Consider the following 18109-nt stretch of genomic DNA (forward strand, 5'->3'; position numbering starts at 1 on the left):
TCTCTAAAACATTTTCTATTTGTTTGATCTTATTTAGAGCTTTAATAGGTTGAAAAAAAATAATTTCCCTAAACCTTTATTTTTTGTACATTCTGTGCATATTGGTTTTGATGGGTTGATCTTCAAGTTTCTTAGTTATTTGAGAGATTGATGATGTTAAGTGATGGAGATATAGTTGCATACAAGGATCCATGAGATTAAAGCATCTACATGACCCGTTGATGGTATTATATATATGGACTATGGATTATATATGTGAGTCCAATAATTTTGGCATGTATTCAACTTATATTCAACTTTTACATCTTATCATGTAAAAATACCACCATAACCTAATAATCATATAAACCTCAGTATAGTCTTAAACTTTTACACACTTAATTTTACACACTTACAGAAACCTCAGTATAGTCTTAAACTTTTACACACTTAATTTTTTCTGAACAATATTAACTTGAACGTTGAAATCCTTTAAATACATTAGCAAAAATCAACCGATACAAACTATAAGAAAAATTTACTCGAATATTCTATCCTTAAACTAGTGTACTTAACACATTCGGAAGTCTTCAATTTACTTATCTCAACCAATTTCCAGTGTTTGGTATTATGTCATTACTGTCATGTACCACTGGATGCATGTATAATCTATGCGACAAAAACTACCTTATCCATAATAGGGGTGTTTGATGTGGAGAGACCGAGACAGAGCATAGGATTTGTTAGGAATAAATATGTGTATGCTTAATATTTAATTCATCGTGTAATTATTGTTTTTGTTTCATTGTGATGATTTTACTACTTAAATAAAATAGTTAAATTAATAAGGTTGTTGATTAAAATTATACTTGTGAAACTTAGCTCGGTCATTGATCCGGTCAGAATAGTGGGTCAGTGATTTAACCAGTGAATCAGTAATTGGTCTGGTTTGACTCAGTATATATTAAAAATTTAAAATTATATTTGTATCTATTATATATAAGTATATAACTAATATTATTTGAGTAAGAAAAGTTTATCCAAAATCCAAAATATCAATTAATAATAATGACACATCAAAACAATATCGTAGAGGTTGTCTATTTTTTTTTGGTAAAATCGGCCGGGTTGAATCGATCCAACCGAGATTAGATACTTAACTGACCGGGTTTGGTCGAGTCATTCCAGATCAATTGCATGACTGATCTAATAGTGAAATAGATCCGATTAGGCCATCGGGTTCCGGTTGGACCAGACCAAACCAGATTTTACAACTATGATTAAAATCATAGATTTGTTTCGGCAATAAAAATTATGATAATAAAAAATAAGTTTTTTTTTTTATAATTTTAATCAAATTTGTTACTGATAATAGGATTATTATGAATAAGATACCCATAATTTGGATAAATTAATATATGGGACGGTTTTTATTAGATAAAAGTTAATAGATCTTATTTATTCAATTATATATGTGATGATTTTTATTTGATAAATTTTAATCAAATTTGTTATTGATAATATGATTATTGTGAATAAAACACCCATAATTTAGATAGATGAATATATATGTTGGTCTTTACTAGATAAAAAATAATTAATAAATTTTATTTATTAAATTACATATATAGATAATCAAGTAATTTGACACAAATGATTAATCTATTAAAGTTAAAGTTAAATTGTTAGGATAATATCTAAATTTAATCATTAAAAAAAATAATTATTGATTAAAATTTATTTATCTTTTTACCTAATGTTCAGGTAAATTTAAAATTAAGATAAAGTGGAAAGATTAGAAACAAATCAAATCCGTTTCCTCAAAGATGGTTTCTAAAAGGAATATTAGCGTCATTCCTAAAACATTACTGTCACCCTCATTAGATTGCGTATTTTATATTGTTTCGCTTCTCAGCCGTTTCAAACAAAACTTAGTTTCATTATTTATATAGCTTAAGTCTTGAGACAATTGAAGAAAAGTTGATGTTTCGTTACACAATTTAAATTTCTCAATTTGATTGTTATAATATATTTTTACATAAAATAAATCTTTTTATTCCATTAAAAAGTGTGTTATGAACGAACGCTCCCTTTAAATTATCAGGATACACGTTCAATAATTCGTAGCAAACATTCGTTAGAGGATAGTTTATGAATTTTGAGTCCCATTTATGTGTCTACCTAGCTAAGCTGTTTTCAAGTCTGGCGCCCCTAAATTGGGCCTTTTAAAGTATATTATGTTATTTTGAGTGTTGCTAGGTGCACCAGCTTTATTATTTGCGTATTTAATATTTTTTATTAATTTTAAAATTCTTGCGTCGAAGATATGCGGGTTTGTGATTGATTCGTATATTTAAATTAAACTTACAAATTACATGATCTGTATATTTTATACGGATCATATAATCCATAAGTTTAATTTAAACATACGAATCAAGTTGATCTGTATAATTTGTATGAATAAACTTGATCTGTATGAATCATACGAATCGTGTTGATCCATATGAGTCATACAGATGAACTTGATTCGTATGAATTATACAGATTAACATGATCTGTATGACTCATACAGATGACTATATACGAATCAAGTTCATCCGCATGACTCATACAGATTAATTTGAGTGAATGATATTTTTGTTCATTCACTTAAAATATTAAGTACACTAATAATGTTGAGTACATCTATCATTATCCTGTCATTTTTGGTCTCTGAGCCCATAATTTCAGTTTTTCGCTAACTGCACACGTACAGTATTCTGAGCCTATTAGGCCTATTCTGTGTGCGTTTATATACAAAGAAATTGTATAATTATCAATTGTAATTGTATGTATGCATTGTCATTTGTTAAAAAATATTTTATTATTATTGAGAAGTAAAAAAAAAACAACAACGTTTAAAATTTAAGATAAAATTCTATTTTTATCTAATATTGGCCAATGCATTTTACTAATATTATATATGGATTTTTTTATTAAAACAATGAGTTATTACTAAATAAAATTTTAGACTTTGATGTGGGATCGTTAGCCAATGTCAGACGAACATGCCAACTTCTTAACATCCAACATGCCAATGGAATAATAGAGCTAAAAAAAAGTTGAAAAGACAACTCCACGCGGTTCACGTTTTAATTTTATATGCTTATAAATAAATAAGTTTGTTGGAAAATGCTTACTTAAAATTGGATTTAATTTTTCATTTTTCGAATGATATCTCTCTTTACATTTTTAAATATTTTACAACATTTTAATAATAAAAGGAGGAAGGGTAACAACATACTTTTTAATACTCTATTGTCAACATATTTTTTATTTGCTTTTATATCATAAGTTATGTAATATACATTTTGGAGACTGAGATTTTTTTTCTTATTCTTTCAATTAAATATTTACATTATTCTTTCTCTCTTAACCCTATCTCTTGTTTATTTTTGGGAAAGCCTAATCCTATATTTTGTGGATGTGCACTCACAACTAGCTTTTTTGCCCCCCTCTCAATCACAATAATTTATTCTTATTTATTTCTATCACGGAATTAAATTTTAATATTTTAAATTATTTTATCAATAGTTAAAAATAATTTTCTACTTCAATTTAAATTATTCACCATAAATCTAAAATATACTATATATTCAAATATAGCCTATAACACTATATATTCTTATTATGAATTTAATTACATTATAATTTTATATATTTAAAATATTTATTTATTAATTAAGAATATAAATAAAAATTATATTATACAATATGTGAATATATTGAGTTAACTACTAGTTAATTGAAGTTTACGTGTGTCTTGTGAATTTAGAATTAATAGTAAAACTCATAAAAAATGTAATTTACAATATACTGTATCAGTAAAGAAGATTTTATTATATGAGATAATGTGACATGATAATTTTATATTTATTTTAAAAAAAATATTAAGTAAAATTATTTTAATGGATATTAAAAGCAATTAATTATATTTGATTTAAATGAATATTAATATATGGTTGCAACCAGGATTTGAAAATGCAATCAATTCCAATTTAATTGATTAATCTTATATTAATTCATATAATAAATAAATTAATAATAAGATATTAATATATTCTATTTTACTTTTTTTTTATCTAATTATAAATTTAGATTTATTTTTCTCTCATAATAAATTCTATTTTATTTTTATTTTCTATAATAATAATTATAGTAAATGAACCAAATAAGATATAAATTAGTTTGATGAATTTGTATTTTACTAATTGATTAGCCTAATTGCACATGTATATGTTTAATATTTAACCTCAAATCTATTTGTATTTATAATTTTTTTTAAAAAGGTTCGTGTTTATAATTAGATAATCAAATTTTCAAATTTTATAAAATGTTATTTTTTAATTACGTGTTTTATATAATCATTATATTATTCTTTTACCTAAAAAAATAAATATTAAAATTTTATTAATATGTAATTAAAATAAAAATAATTTACATATTAAAATAAATTTACATAATTTGTATAACGTACATATTAATTTAACTTAATTTATGTAATTATATTATTTTATATAATCAGAGTAAAAATAATATAATATGTATATTAAAATTAATTTACAAAATAATTTATATATTAATTTATGAAATTTAATTATAAACCAGTAAAATTAAAATATGTAAATTATTTAAAATACAAATATATAAAATAAAATAAAAAATATTTCTATATTAAATATTTTTTTTTAATTTATAAATTTTAATAATTAAAAAAATTAATAACTCTTGAAATTATAGAAATCAAAATCACATATTTCAAATTATGAAGACCAAAATTGTCTAAAATAAAATAGTTAGGGAATTGAGTGACAGTAACAGTACTAGTGAGCAGTGTCAGGTTCCGTTTGTTTTGCTTTTAGTCCGCACACGGCACACAGAACACACAAGTCTTCCTCGCCGCCAATTTCTTCTCCTGTCATCTAAGATCTCTCCGCACAAACACTTCGAACGACACCGTTTTAGGCTTCGTCGGATTCCGATCTTCCTTTTTTCTTCCTCAAGTCATGGCCACACTCAAGAGCGTCTGCTTCAGAGGATCCACCTTTCCCGTTTGCCCCTCCAATTTCACGAACACTAGAAACACCAGGTCCATTCTCATTCTCATCGTCATCATCATCATCATCATTATAATGTGTTGTTTGTTTTTTGTTTTCTGAATTTGAAAATTGAAAATCCGACTTTGATGGTTTATTGATGTGTTGATTTCTAAAATCTGAGTAATAGTGTGTGTGTGTGTTATTTGTCCGTGATGGATTGTGTTTTAGATTCTTTTTTAGTTCTTATTTTGATTTGTGTGGGTTATGGCTGAATCTGCATGTCATAGGAATAATAAAGAAGGGGTTTCTATGTAATCATTGTTGGTGAGGTTGTTTATTACTGTTTTACAGTCCAGTGGTTTAGGTGTTAACGATGGATTTCTAGGTTTGGTTCATTTTTGGATAAGGTTTCTCTGAAGTGAAAAAGCCTCTAATAAGGGGCATGCATGAGTTAGGGGATATTAGCTTTTGGATTGAACCACTTGAATTTGAATCAACACTGTACGCACCCTTTGCACTTCAGAGCGTACTGGTGAATAGTTCAGATAGATTGCGGTGTTTTGTGCGGTATAGCGGCTCAACTTGATGTGTTCTAAAACACCTTGTTTGATACCTATTCAAAGCATTCATTCAACATGCACGACACTCTCACCCCTTTTTTTAACTCAAACCACCAATATTCAGTGCTTGCCAGTGTTGTTTCTAGCAAAGCCAAGCAAAACATTTTTAGGCAGAGCCCAGGCATACCATTTCTCTGTTGTATTGGTCATGCATCCTTTACTTATATATTAAGACTTGAAGGCATCCACTTGGAGGCTTACACTTCTAGATGTTTGTTGTTGTTGACTTGTCTGTTTAGAGAAAACAAATGAGAGACATATGATGGATTATGTGTGTCAATTACACTACAGAGAATATTATTTGTATCTTAAGACTCTGAGTCGTAAATACATGGAGTTACAATTACCAACATAATAATACACTACATGAAATCAGCAGTCAGCACATGATATTTCAATGTGTTGATGAGAAGTGGAATGAATTTTAGAGACATAAGATGGTAGTAAAATGGGGGTCCCTTATTCTCCTTGTTAATGTATGGATGTATTAAAAGTTTTGTCCCTTGTAATTTCTTTGTTTGGCTTAATGAAAGGTAGTAAAATGATCAACTAGAGTGAAAAGAATGCTGTACTCTGCCTCCGTATTTGTGGGCGACTGTTTTATACTTTTTAATTTTTAGTTAAGGTTAATGCTTATTCTTTTTAAATTAGTAATTCTGTTTACCTTTTTAGTTGCAATATGGTTTTATCAGCGCCATATATATGTGTGTGTATACCGGTGCAGAAAATACCACTTTTTCCAAATTTTGGTATGTTTGATGCTAAATATTTGTCTTTATTAATCAGGAGCTCATGTTGGAGGCCTACACAAGCAGCTGTGAAGTCCAATTTCCATCTCCCAATGCGCAGTTTTGAGTTAAAAAATAGGTTGGTTTGAAATTTACTGTTCTAAATTCATTCATTCTTCTACTAAATATATCTCTATTTGTTTTATTCTTTTCATTTCCTTTGTTTTATTCTTCTCATTTCTGAGAAAATGTTTTTTATATTACGTGTTCTTATATCTGTATTGTCCAAATTAGGTGGGAACTATAGAATGCTTGCTCTGGGTATGATTTCTGGAAGAGAGAGAGACAATGATCTTCTATTCTTTTTTGTGATGTATCCAGAGTTTTAAGCAATGTTCTCTCTTACTAATTTACACTTTGAACTTATTTATCACTCTGTCTCCCATTTATCATTCACTAGGAGATTTGGTTTGGATATACAAGGAATCCTGGATCCAAACAACTGTATGAGTGTGCGTGTATTAAAATAGTGCAGTTGTATTAGTACATATTTTATGGAGTTTAATAAAAAAATTGTTCAATTCAGCTAAAAATAAAAAATTGTTCAATTCAGCTAAAAATAAAAAATTGTTCATGTGTTTCTGGCTTATTTGTGCTGGTTTTGTTTACAAGTCTGTATCATAATAATTTGCACTATTGAAGCTATATGCGTTGTATTTACAGGACTTCTCCAGAGGACATAAAGGCTCTGAGATTGATAACTGCCATTAAAACTCCATACCTACCTGATGGTCGTTTTGATCTTGAAGCATATGATGACTTGGTGAATATGCAGATTGGACAAGGGGCTGAAGGTGTTATTGTTGGTGGGACAACTGGTGAAGGCCAATTAATGAGCTGGGAAGAGCACATAATGCTTATTGCTCATACAGTCAACTGTTTTGGTGGGAAAATTAAGGTTATTGGAAATACTGGAAGCAACTCCACCAGGGAAGCAATTCATGCCACTGAGCAGGGTTTTGCTGTTGGAATGCATGCTGCCCTTCACATAAACCCTTACTATGGCAAAACCTCCTTGGATGGTATGGTTGCTCACTTTCAAAGTGTGCTTTCCATGGGACCCACAATAATCTACAATGTGCCTGCACGGACCGGTCAAGACATTCCTCCGCATGTAATTCAAACCTTAGCTGAAAGTGTTAACCTGGCTGGTGTCAAGGAGTGTGTGGGAAATGACCGAATCAAACAGTATACAGATGATGGAATTGTTGTGTGGAGTGGGAATGATGATCAATGTCATGATGCTAGATGGGGTTATGGGGCTACCGGAGTGGTATCTGTTGCGAGCAACCTGGTTCCCGGTTTAATGCGAGAACTCATGTTTGGCGGTGTAAACCCTACTCTAAATTCTAAACTCTTGCCTCTGATTGACTGGCTTTTCCACATGCCAAACCCCATTGGTTTGAACACTGCTCTTGCTCAACTTGGGGTCATCAGACCCGTTTTTAGGCTACCTTTTGTACCTCTCCCTGTGGACAAAAGGATAGAGTTTGCCAATTTGGTGAAGGAAATTGGTCGAGAGCATTTTGTTGGAAATAAAGTTGTTGAGGTTCTTGATGATGATGACTTTTTCTTGGTTAGTCGTTATTAAGCTACATTGTAAGATCGTTGTATCCTTTCTAGGGGTTTGCCAAATTTAAAATCCAGATGAGTCTATTGTAGTGAACTAGTTAATGATCATTTAGTTTCTTTTTACTGACTACTTTGTAGTTGCAAACTGGTTCAAATTTATTCTGAATTTTAAGTGCTCTGCATATTGTATTGACCTTGTTTTGACCCTGATTAACATCATTTTACAAACACAAACCCATGTAACTAGAACTCACTTAAATTGTGGAAGGTAAATATCCAAGCAGTGGAACATTATAATGACGAACAAATCTTTGATTTTCTACCCTTACGTTCCTCTATTTATCATATAATGAACACACTTGGAGATGTGACTTTTGCTCCCAAGAATCCCCTTATAAATTAAAAAGATACGCGGTGAAGACGAAAGTAGTGGGGTTAAGTGGAGAATATTTCTTTGCTTTCCTTCTCCTTAGTTTTCTGTGTTGGAGTATGTAACTCTTATTAAAGTCAAGAATTTTGCCGATTAAACATTTCATTTGGTCTAATAATCTATAATTAACGAGCACCAGAAATATATTCTGTAGGTCAAGGAAATCTAATTTAATTGATTAAGGGTGCCTAAGCTATGGTAAATCTTGTGATACTATCTTTAATTTCTATAATATATATATATATATATATATATATATATATATATATATATATATATATATATATATATAACACGAATCTCTTTTCGACTCTTGCTTGATAACATCTGCTGCCATTGTGATTGCATCGAGTCAAATAATCGAAACTTATCTATTTGTACACTACTCTTTATATAACAACGTTATTACAAACGAATTCATTAGCTTAATCAAATACACTTAACAAGAAAAAGAAAAAGCTAGGACACTATTAAGTAGTATTCTCGAGACACACCATCAGGAAAATTAACAAGAAATGATAAATTTAAACTCTTACACAAGTTGCACGATTCTATATTCCATGTAATGCTTACAATTGGCATATTACCTATTTATCTTTATTTTACCACTCTAAACTTATTGCTAGAAAATTAATTAATTTAACCTCCCACTAAGATGCAACCTAAAAAAAAAAAGAAGAAGCTAAGTCAACAAGATATAGGGCTAACATAACATTTGAGAAAAAGATCATTGACACAGACCCTTTAATTTCTCCTACCCCTTGCCACACTATGACACAAATAAACTGTTTATATATTAATTAGCTAATAGCTAGTTATTGTTGGTATTGTTGTTTTGTCCTGAAAGCTTCTTTTGGAGCTGAGACGAGAGGGCCTGATTCTCTTTGTGCAGAAGCATGGCTTGTTTCCTCAACTTCTCATTCTCCTCTATGATGGTTTGGTTCTCCATGTACAACTTCAAGTTCTTCATCTGAATCTCTGATTTCACAACAATCCTTTTCCTTTGTCTTGCTTCTTTCAAGTGTGCCCTCCTTCTGCATCATCATCATCATCATACAACAAGCCAATGTTACAACACACACAAAACACATATGCACACAAGCTGTGAAAAACAGCAGAAAAAGACATAGTAGAAAGCTACAAGACTATATAGAATAGTACCTGTTGAGCATGCCCAACCGAAGGTGCCTGTGACTGTGGTGGTGTCTCTTAGATGTCCATGGACGAGGAAGTGCCAAATAAAGGGTCTGTTTTGAAGAGAAAGAGCACATGCTGTTTCCCTTCTAAAAACCAAGACTCTTGAGGGAACAAGAGCTAGAACTATAAGCTTGAGAGATAAGGTTCACTTACAAAAACTGAATAACAAAATAAACAAAAAAATGGGATGGTGAGATGTAACAAATAGGCTACAAGGGGTCTTTATAGGTGAGAAGAAACTTGGTAGGAAACTACTAGGGTGAAAGAAAAGTGTTATAATATAGCTGTGATTTTGTGGTTATATGAGAGAGAGAGAGAGAGAGAGAGAGAGAGAGAGAGAGAGAGAGACTTTTATAGCAATGATGGCACAAGGACTCATGATTACGAAGGGCAGCAATAGATGAGGGAAAGCAGAAGAGGATGAAGAAAAATGGCTCTCTTCTTTCTAGGCCTTTTTGATTGCTTTGGTTGAGAGTCTAACTTGGGGTGGCGGGGTAACATTTGAGAAATTGAGAAGGATGGGGGAGGCACATAGAAAAAGTACCATACCCATTATTCTATTAGTTGAGTTACACTTTTTGGAATAATTTAGAAGTTTCCCATTCAGTTTGTATGTAAGACTGTTTAGGGTCCTCTCACTCACTCTTGACACCATGGGATCCTCAAAGCAGAAAAATAATAATAGTCATAAAAGTCAGTCATGTGGGTTGTGATCAAATTAATTGTGCTAATTATGGTAGAATAGAAGATAAGTGTGACATCACACTCAAAATGGGTTATGCATTTACTCCAGGTTCATTTAAAATGGGCCAATGTATGGTTGCTTGTGGTTTCCGCAGTTATTGTTGCTGTTAGCACTGTGGTTGCCCACTTCCTTCAGGTAGTCCCATGTAGCACAAGTGCCACAGTCTCACAGATTGTAAAGCTAACCGCCAAGGGCTTTTCTCATAAAGAAAAACATAGATTTGGTTGCTACACTGTAAAAAATTTCCAAAGATTGAGGATGAAAAGAGATTCACTTTATCACATACAACAACAAATTCTTATTCCACCGGGTGAAATTCAAAGATTACGTTATCATTCCATACAATTAAAAATCAAAGTTTCAGAAAAAACAAAAATAGATTCACTTTATTACATGAACTGATTTTCTTTTAGAGACAAAAGTTATATTTGAAAAAATTCTCTTATGAATATTTAATGTAGTTATATACTAAAAACTTGAATTTAAGACAACGGACCAAGATGGAATTGCTCCATGTCAGTTTATCTAAAACTTCGGTGAAATATGAATTGGTGATACTAGAGAGGAGAATCAAAATTATATAATTAGTTAACAAATTCGCGGGTTTATGAGAGAAAAAAAGTTGGATTAGATGTATGAGATGATGAACAACATCAAAATATATCGTCCAAGGTAGCTGAGAATTTATGAGTTTAGTAACTAACTACATAATATATGGTCATATATAATAATATGCCAACAACCAATCGTTTCTACTAAGAAATGTTAGGTAAAAGATCCCCAACATAGCGCATAAGTTGATATTAGGATCTATGGGAGTAGGAACAAGCTAGCATCCCTAGAAACATGTATCCTTAAAAGCATAAATTTTTGGGATAGATAAATTATTTGCTTAAAATATGTTATTTTCATTCCAAGAAAAAATTTACGATTGGTTATATTATGCATAAATACTTTTTATTATATTATTTTTCCTCTATTTATTCCATCACGTCAACTATCTTATTATACAGTTCTCACTCGTTTTTCTTGTCACATTCTTTGTTCCACAAAAAATGATACAAATGAGTAGTGTAAATACAATTTCTAGTTTAAGATTGCCAATGACTTTTAATTAGTTTTTGCAGCCTGTGTTTCGCATAATCTAAGCTTGTTGTGATAATTTTAAGTTATTAACATAGAATGAACAATCTGTCATAAAAAAAACAGAGAATGAACAATCTGGCATTGCTAAAAAAGGCAGTAGAAAATTAATTGTAACATGTGTAGATGTCTCTTTAAGCCATAAATAATGTGACCGTTTTAATTTAAGTTGTAAAGCATACTCTCTCCCTCAACTTTGTATCCCAATGATAAATAATCCATGTGTATATGAATTTATCAGGATTGAGAAATGCATATTGGTGTCTAATTAAAGTCTAATTTTAATTTTCAATTTAATCATCAGCCTTAGTCTTTGACCTTATAAATCTTTTTACATCCTATGATATGTAATAAGGAGACTAATAGTCCAGTAATTGTTAGATTCCATAGTAGAATAGCTTCTTCCATATCCTTTTACCATTTATGATAGTTGACAACATGAGTAGGCTAATAAGTAACATACAGTGTAGTACTAAGTTCTACAAGAAAGGGAACTTTTCAATCATAGCTAATATTTTTTTAAAAACTTTTAAGAGGAAAAAGTCATTTACTTATAAAAGAAATGAATGCAACTTGATTTTTTTTACTGGGTACTACGAGAAAGACATATTGTCATATTCTTCCAAGAGAGAAAATTTTAATTAAAAACTTGCTAAAGGTGAAACTTTTACAATAAAACAATTGATTCCATTTGTTATTTATCCTTGATAATACAAATGTAGCCTTGTATCGATCTTTCAATTTTAGGTTTCTACTTTATAGTATTATGTGAAAGATTATATTTATACTTATATGCAATTAGGTCAACCCTATTCCACTTGTTCCAACAGGCTGTATTGGGGAAGAAGCGCTACGTTTGAGAATTAACATAACATCACAAAAACTGTGTAAAAAAGAAAAACACTTTCCTTGTCTTATTGGAATCAGCACTAGCAAGAACGATTAAGATGATAAACATTCATCTGATCATTTGTATTTTAGTGATTTGTGTGTGTAAGCAAATAGGCCTCTCTAGATAATCAACAAGCACAAGTTTGTCTACCTTTTAGAGCTAACTTTTTTCACATTCAATCTTGTACTATTGTAAATTTATATCTGTTTTGGATTTTCCTACGATAGTAAGTAAATTTAGGTCATATCTAAGAGCCTCCATTGTTTTTATGCTCATCCTTTGATAATCATTTCTTTTCTTACTTCCTATACATTTCGACCGAAAGAGATCATAAGACTTTTCAAAACCTACAAGTTGGCCTGAACCTCTCACAGTAGAAGTTGACGGATCATTTCTTTACCTTTGATTTGTCGACACTGTATATTATTTTATTTTTGAGTATTTTCTCTATTTTCATTAAACTAAATAATATTAAACCATTTCAATTACTAAAATATATCCTTTTTTGCTGTGCAAAAAAGAAATGAGAATTATTTTTTGTGTAAGGGAATCGCGCACACCTAAACACATAACAAATATCATATTTTTAATTTTTTAGTTCTTGAATAAGCACTTTAAAAACACTTATTTATAAAAGTTGAATTAACGGACCCTTGTTTACATATATATGGTCAAAAGTTGTTATTTGTTTCATATAAAATCGTTAAGACTGGTCTTATGTACGTTAAGAAAGTTTTTGTTTCAAAAGTAGAACCAACCTTTCTAATCCTATTTTTTCTCTTTCACATTATGGATTTGTCTTTACGTGTTAGGATTCTATTAAACAATGAAATTACACAACATTGTCATTATGCTTAATCTTTTACTCTCTTTCTCCGAAAGTATAACCCACAACGTTTTATTTTTTATCCTCTAGATAGCTTATTAGAGACGTAATCACCATTTAATTAATTAGTTTTGGAGAAACAAACTGCGACCAATTAAATATCCGGGTCAAAACACCAATTAGATACAGCTTCATTACAGGACATCACTTATTTTATTATATAATTAAATTAAAAGAATTGAGTATGTGTTACTTTAGAGGCTCCAATCCAAGTCCAACTTCAAAAGAAGAGTCACATGGGGTGTCACGTGAAAGTCACATGCGATTTAGATGAAGCCAATTAAAAATGAGTGGAGTATTGGGAGAGGTTCTATAGAGGTAATGGGGATATGGAGGGGGTAAGTAGTCAATGTGGTTAGGTCCCTTATTTTGTCCCTTTTCTTCATGTAATCGAGTACTAACGCCATGCTCATTTATTTGGAAAATGAACCCTATTTTGGCTTCATCTTCTTCCCTATCATCATGACCACCTTGCCCCCTTCTCACATTCATTGGGTGATTTTTGTTTATATATCATGATGGTATATAGTGGAAGCTAGAATCTTGTCCAACTTCGGCTGAACCATTTCACATATTTTCCCCTTAACTTGTTGGCGGCAAAATTTACTAATTAAGGTGTGGCTCACAAGAAATTTGTGACATATTTTACATTGGAAGTGCTACAAATGATCATAGATAGTAGTTAACCAAGATGGTAAAATGAATTGATTGTTTTATACATTATGAGTTGTACACAAATATTCCCCTCCTAGATTTAGGATGAAATGCATCAATGAGACACAGGTAGAACTCATGTGGATATGGTGTAGCTAGGAAAGCGAAGTGTCACACTAGGGCAAAGCGTGTGGGGATATTTTGATCTTGAAGGGGAGTCATTTTCATTTAGTAAAAAAGCTAGAAAGGAAAAGGCAAAGGGAGGGGAGAAAAGCAATTTGCAAACATGGCTTTATATTTGGATGGTGATTTGTATCTATTTTCATGATAGCGTAAATTTATGAAAATACTTTTACAAGTTTGATCTTTACCAAAGATACATTTCAAAGATGGGTTCGTCTTGAGCCCCTCATCATACCCTTTTGAACAAGGAAGGTTGAGCTATTTGATGAGGACAAGGACCACAAGCTTTCACTCATTTCTTGTATTACTACCACCAAAATACTTGCACTACGTGGAGGAAGTAGTCAACTATGATATCAAAATCCCTACCCATTTTCAAGATTATCTTATAGCTTTTTTTGTGTGTGAGCATGTGTGAATAGTTTATAGGAGTACAACTTATCTATATATATTTTATTTAGTTTTAGAGGAAATTTTGGGTGCATGTGTGTGTGGCATTTAAGATTAGTCGGTGATATATACTGAAGGAAGGTTATAAAACTTTCCCTCCCCTCTAATTAATAGGACAACAACTTATCTTTAAATATTTTACTCACGTCTAATATTGTAAAACCAGAAAAACAAAAAAGAAAAGAAAAGCAAAGGAAGAAACATCAATTTTAATTGATTGCTATCCCTACCTATTTACTTATTTCGCTCATCAAAAACTTTTTTTCATATCAATTTCACTAAATGAGTTTCTTAATTTCACTTTAATATACACAGAACTCATCTTTTAAAAAAAATAGAAATCTTATAATCCTATTTGAAAATTCAAAAGGAAAAGTGATTTAAAAAAGTAATAACTAAATATATATTATTGCTAAAAATCAAGTTTAATTTGGTTTAATATAATGTGTATGTGTGTGTCATATCTCTTTAGTTTCTCCTGTCTAAAATATGGTTGGCCTACTAGTATGAGATTTAGATAGTACTAATAAGGTTTTAAGTTTGATCTTCAATGTAACAATGTAAAAAGAATTAAAATTTCTCTTACCTCCGGTTGAATTTATGATTTTTAATTTTGATATTGAGTAACATGTTTTTGATCTCTGTATTTTTAGTCAAATTTGATTTTAATTTTTATAATTTTAAATCTATCAATTTAATCTTTATACCTTAAAAAACACGTGGATTTAGTCTTTGTTTGGTCCCTGGTTGTTATTGTGCAAAAACTAAATCTACCTATTTTTTTAAAGTATATAGATTAAATTGATTAATTTAAAATTACAAAAACTAAAATTAAATTGGACTAAAAGTATAAGACTGAATACATATTTTATCCTTTAATACTTCATCATTTGTTATCATTTGATTAGTTTAATGTATAAGGTTCCTTGTTTTATGATATAATTTTGACCACACATTCATAATGTGACACCCTCTACTTTAGCATGCATATAAATGGGAAAAACATATAAAACACAAAATCTAATTAAATCAATTTTATTTAATAAGATTGTCAATAAATTCACGTGGATAAAAGATTCATATTTATTTCACTGTTATCAAATAAAACTTTTTAAAAATATTAATTTTTAGCTCAAAACAAGGTCATTAAAGTTTACAAAAGAACTCAAGTTAAACAACAAAATAAAATAAAATAACATTTCAAAACATAATGCAATTAAAACAAAAACTCATGTTTCAATGTTATATTTTATCAAAGCATTGTGTCCCAGCATCCTCCAGCACGAGGTTCCTTAAAGCAATCCACCTAGTTATTTACTCATACGAACACAAGGTTCGAGATCATCACATAATCTAAACACAAACAACACATGAGAAGTGAATCATCACATTCCTCAATGAATAGAGATAAATAGAAGCATACAAGTATGATATAAATATAACAACAATATAGGTATAACAAGACTCAACTTTGACACAGTTCGCATCATTTTAACACTCAATACGTAACATCACTTGTCCCAGAATTTAATCACAAATCACATTTCACTCCTTCATGATTAATCATATATTCAAGACAACACATCTCAAATACAATACCGCATCTCACACTTACACAATTCATTACACATCATCGTATAACAAGTCACAATGATCATTATACAAGCGTTATACAACAAATACACTAAGACTCAATCCTATATGTAATGTGATACCATGTTAGTAAAAAAAAACACCAAGGCGTCTAGGAGTACATAACAAGACACACCATACAATGAGTATGTCAGGTCACTCTCACTAAGTGAAATTATAAGGTGACTAGTCAGAATCACTCTATTTTGCAAGAATGTTCCAACCATATGGAATCAACATATGTTTAAAGGAGCACTCAAACAGAATGTATTTACCCGCACGGCCTAGACTTCAAAGAATCTGTTAGGAAACCTTCCTAATTCAGATCCAACCCATAAAACAACTTTTGCACGCAGATACTGCTCATGAATTATACAATACTCATGACCTCACACTTGTTTTCAAACAGGTTTAACACATTGCAATACAATTTAATATCTCAGGTTCCTAACTTGGAACCCTACACTTTCCTTTTAACACATTACACATAAACACTTTTCTCAAGGTAAACACTAGTCAGGTTATTGTATAATTCAGAATTCACAACACAAGTAATATCACATCAAGTATTAACCAAACACTTATTTACAACCATATTCGATGTCCACAATTTAATATCTTAAAACATCACAATCCACCATCACATGTTCATGTGTATCTCACAAATTAACGCATGCTCAACTTGCCATTTATACTTAATTTGAATCACAATTTCATAATCCCAAAACATCATGTCACTATATCTCATGAATTATATACAAATCACACAATAGCAATATTTATATGACACAATATATATATATATATATATATATATATATATATATATATATATATATATATATATATATATATCATACAATAGCAATCTTCAAACATTTAAGACATATAATCATTCACTTATTCATTCAGTTAATAGCAACCATACGTACATGTATGATAAACAAGTATATCCTTACATTTTCTCATAAGTTACCATGACCTTTATAGAGTAAAATTACAAGTACAGGGAATGTACTAATCCTATTAGGTTCATACTTATCTTGTTTTATAGCTAAGACAATTATCTAAAACTCTTATGTTGATCACAAAATCCAATTTGACCATTAACTATGTCTAAACCTAAGGTAAACATTGGATCTTTACTTAATCCTGACAAATCGACCTTTCCTCAGTAATTTGACTCTCTAAGGGGCTATACAACTCCGAATTGGGTGAAACTAACGGAATTCGTTAGCTAACATTTGGGGATAGAACTTTCATGACCACAAAACTTAATTCAATCATTGTCTTAGTCATTTTTAGGCTACAAATTAATTCACGCTGTCAGGAAAATAGTACGGGCTTAAAACAACTGATTTTCACTAAGCGCGAGTGTGCTCTCACCAATCACGGTCGTGCTTTGCAAAAAACCTCCATTTCGTGAAGCAAAAGAGGAACAATTTAGACCTCAAAACACACCCAAATTCAAAATGAATAACACAGAACATGTGATCACATCATAAGGAACAAAATCCCTCAATCAATTTCAAAAAAACATGCAAGAATTCTCAAATTTCTAGATTTCTAACATTCAAAGTCAAACATTCAATTAAACCTTCCAATTCTCATCATGGCATCAATTGACCCATCAAACATGGAAAATTCTTAGTTATCATTGTACCGAAAAAAATTAAAACACATAAAACACCCCACAATTAATCTCAATTTGATCCTATAAGAATTTCTACATATGTTCACTCTAACCTCAATCACGACAAGCTCATCTCTTACCTCTAGGCGGGTTCACGTGTGTAATCTAGAAGTGATAATGGCGTCTTCTTTAGCGGTTTCCTAAGATTCTTCAAACTTTTTATTTGT

At 30.4% G+C, this 18109-nt stretch overlaps 2 protein-coding genes across 2 annotated transcripts; one reads left to right on the plus strand and one right to left on the minus strand.

The window, feature by feature from the left end:
- Positions 1 to 4905: 4905 nt before the first annotated feature.
- DHPS1 (dihydrodipicolinate synthase) lies at positions 4906 to 8271 on the plus strand. Its single transcript, NM_001251370.2, has 3 exons — positions 4906 to 5107; positions 6464 to 6544; positions 7129 to 8271. The coding sequence occupies exons 1-3, from the start codon at positions 5025 to 5027 to the stop codon at positions 8054 to 8056; spliced, it is 1092 nt and encodes a 363-aa protein (NP_001238299.2). The 5' UTR covers positions 4906 to 5024; the 3' UTR covers positions 8057 to 8271.
- An 863-nt stretch (positions 8272 to 9134) lies between these two features.
- On the minus strand, positions 9135 to 9846 carry ZPR1B (protein LITTLE ZIPPER 2-like). Its single transcript, NM_001248669.2, is given in 2 exon segments — positions 9135 to 9501; positions 9629 to 9846. Coding segments are annotated over 2 exon segments (333 nt in total). The 5' UTR covers positions 9739 to 9846; the 3' UTR covers positions 9135 to 9278.
- Positions 9847 to 18109: the final 8263 nt, after the last annotated feature.

Source organism: Glycine max, chromosome 18, assembly GCF_000004515.6.
Source record: "Glycine max cultivar Williams 82 chromosome 18, Glycine_max_v4.0, whole genome shotgun sequence".
In the NCBI taxonomy this organism is placed as follows: Eukaryota; Viridiplantae; Streptophyta; class Magnoliopsida; order Fabales; family Fabaceae; genus Glycine; species Glycine max.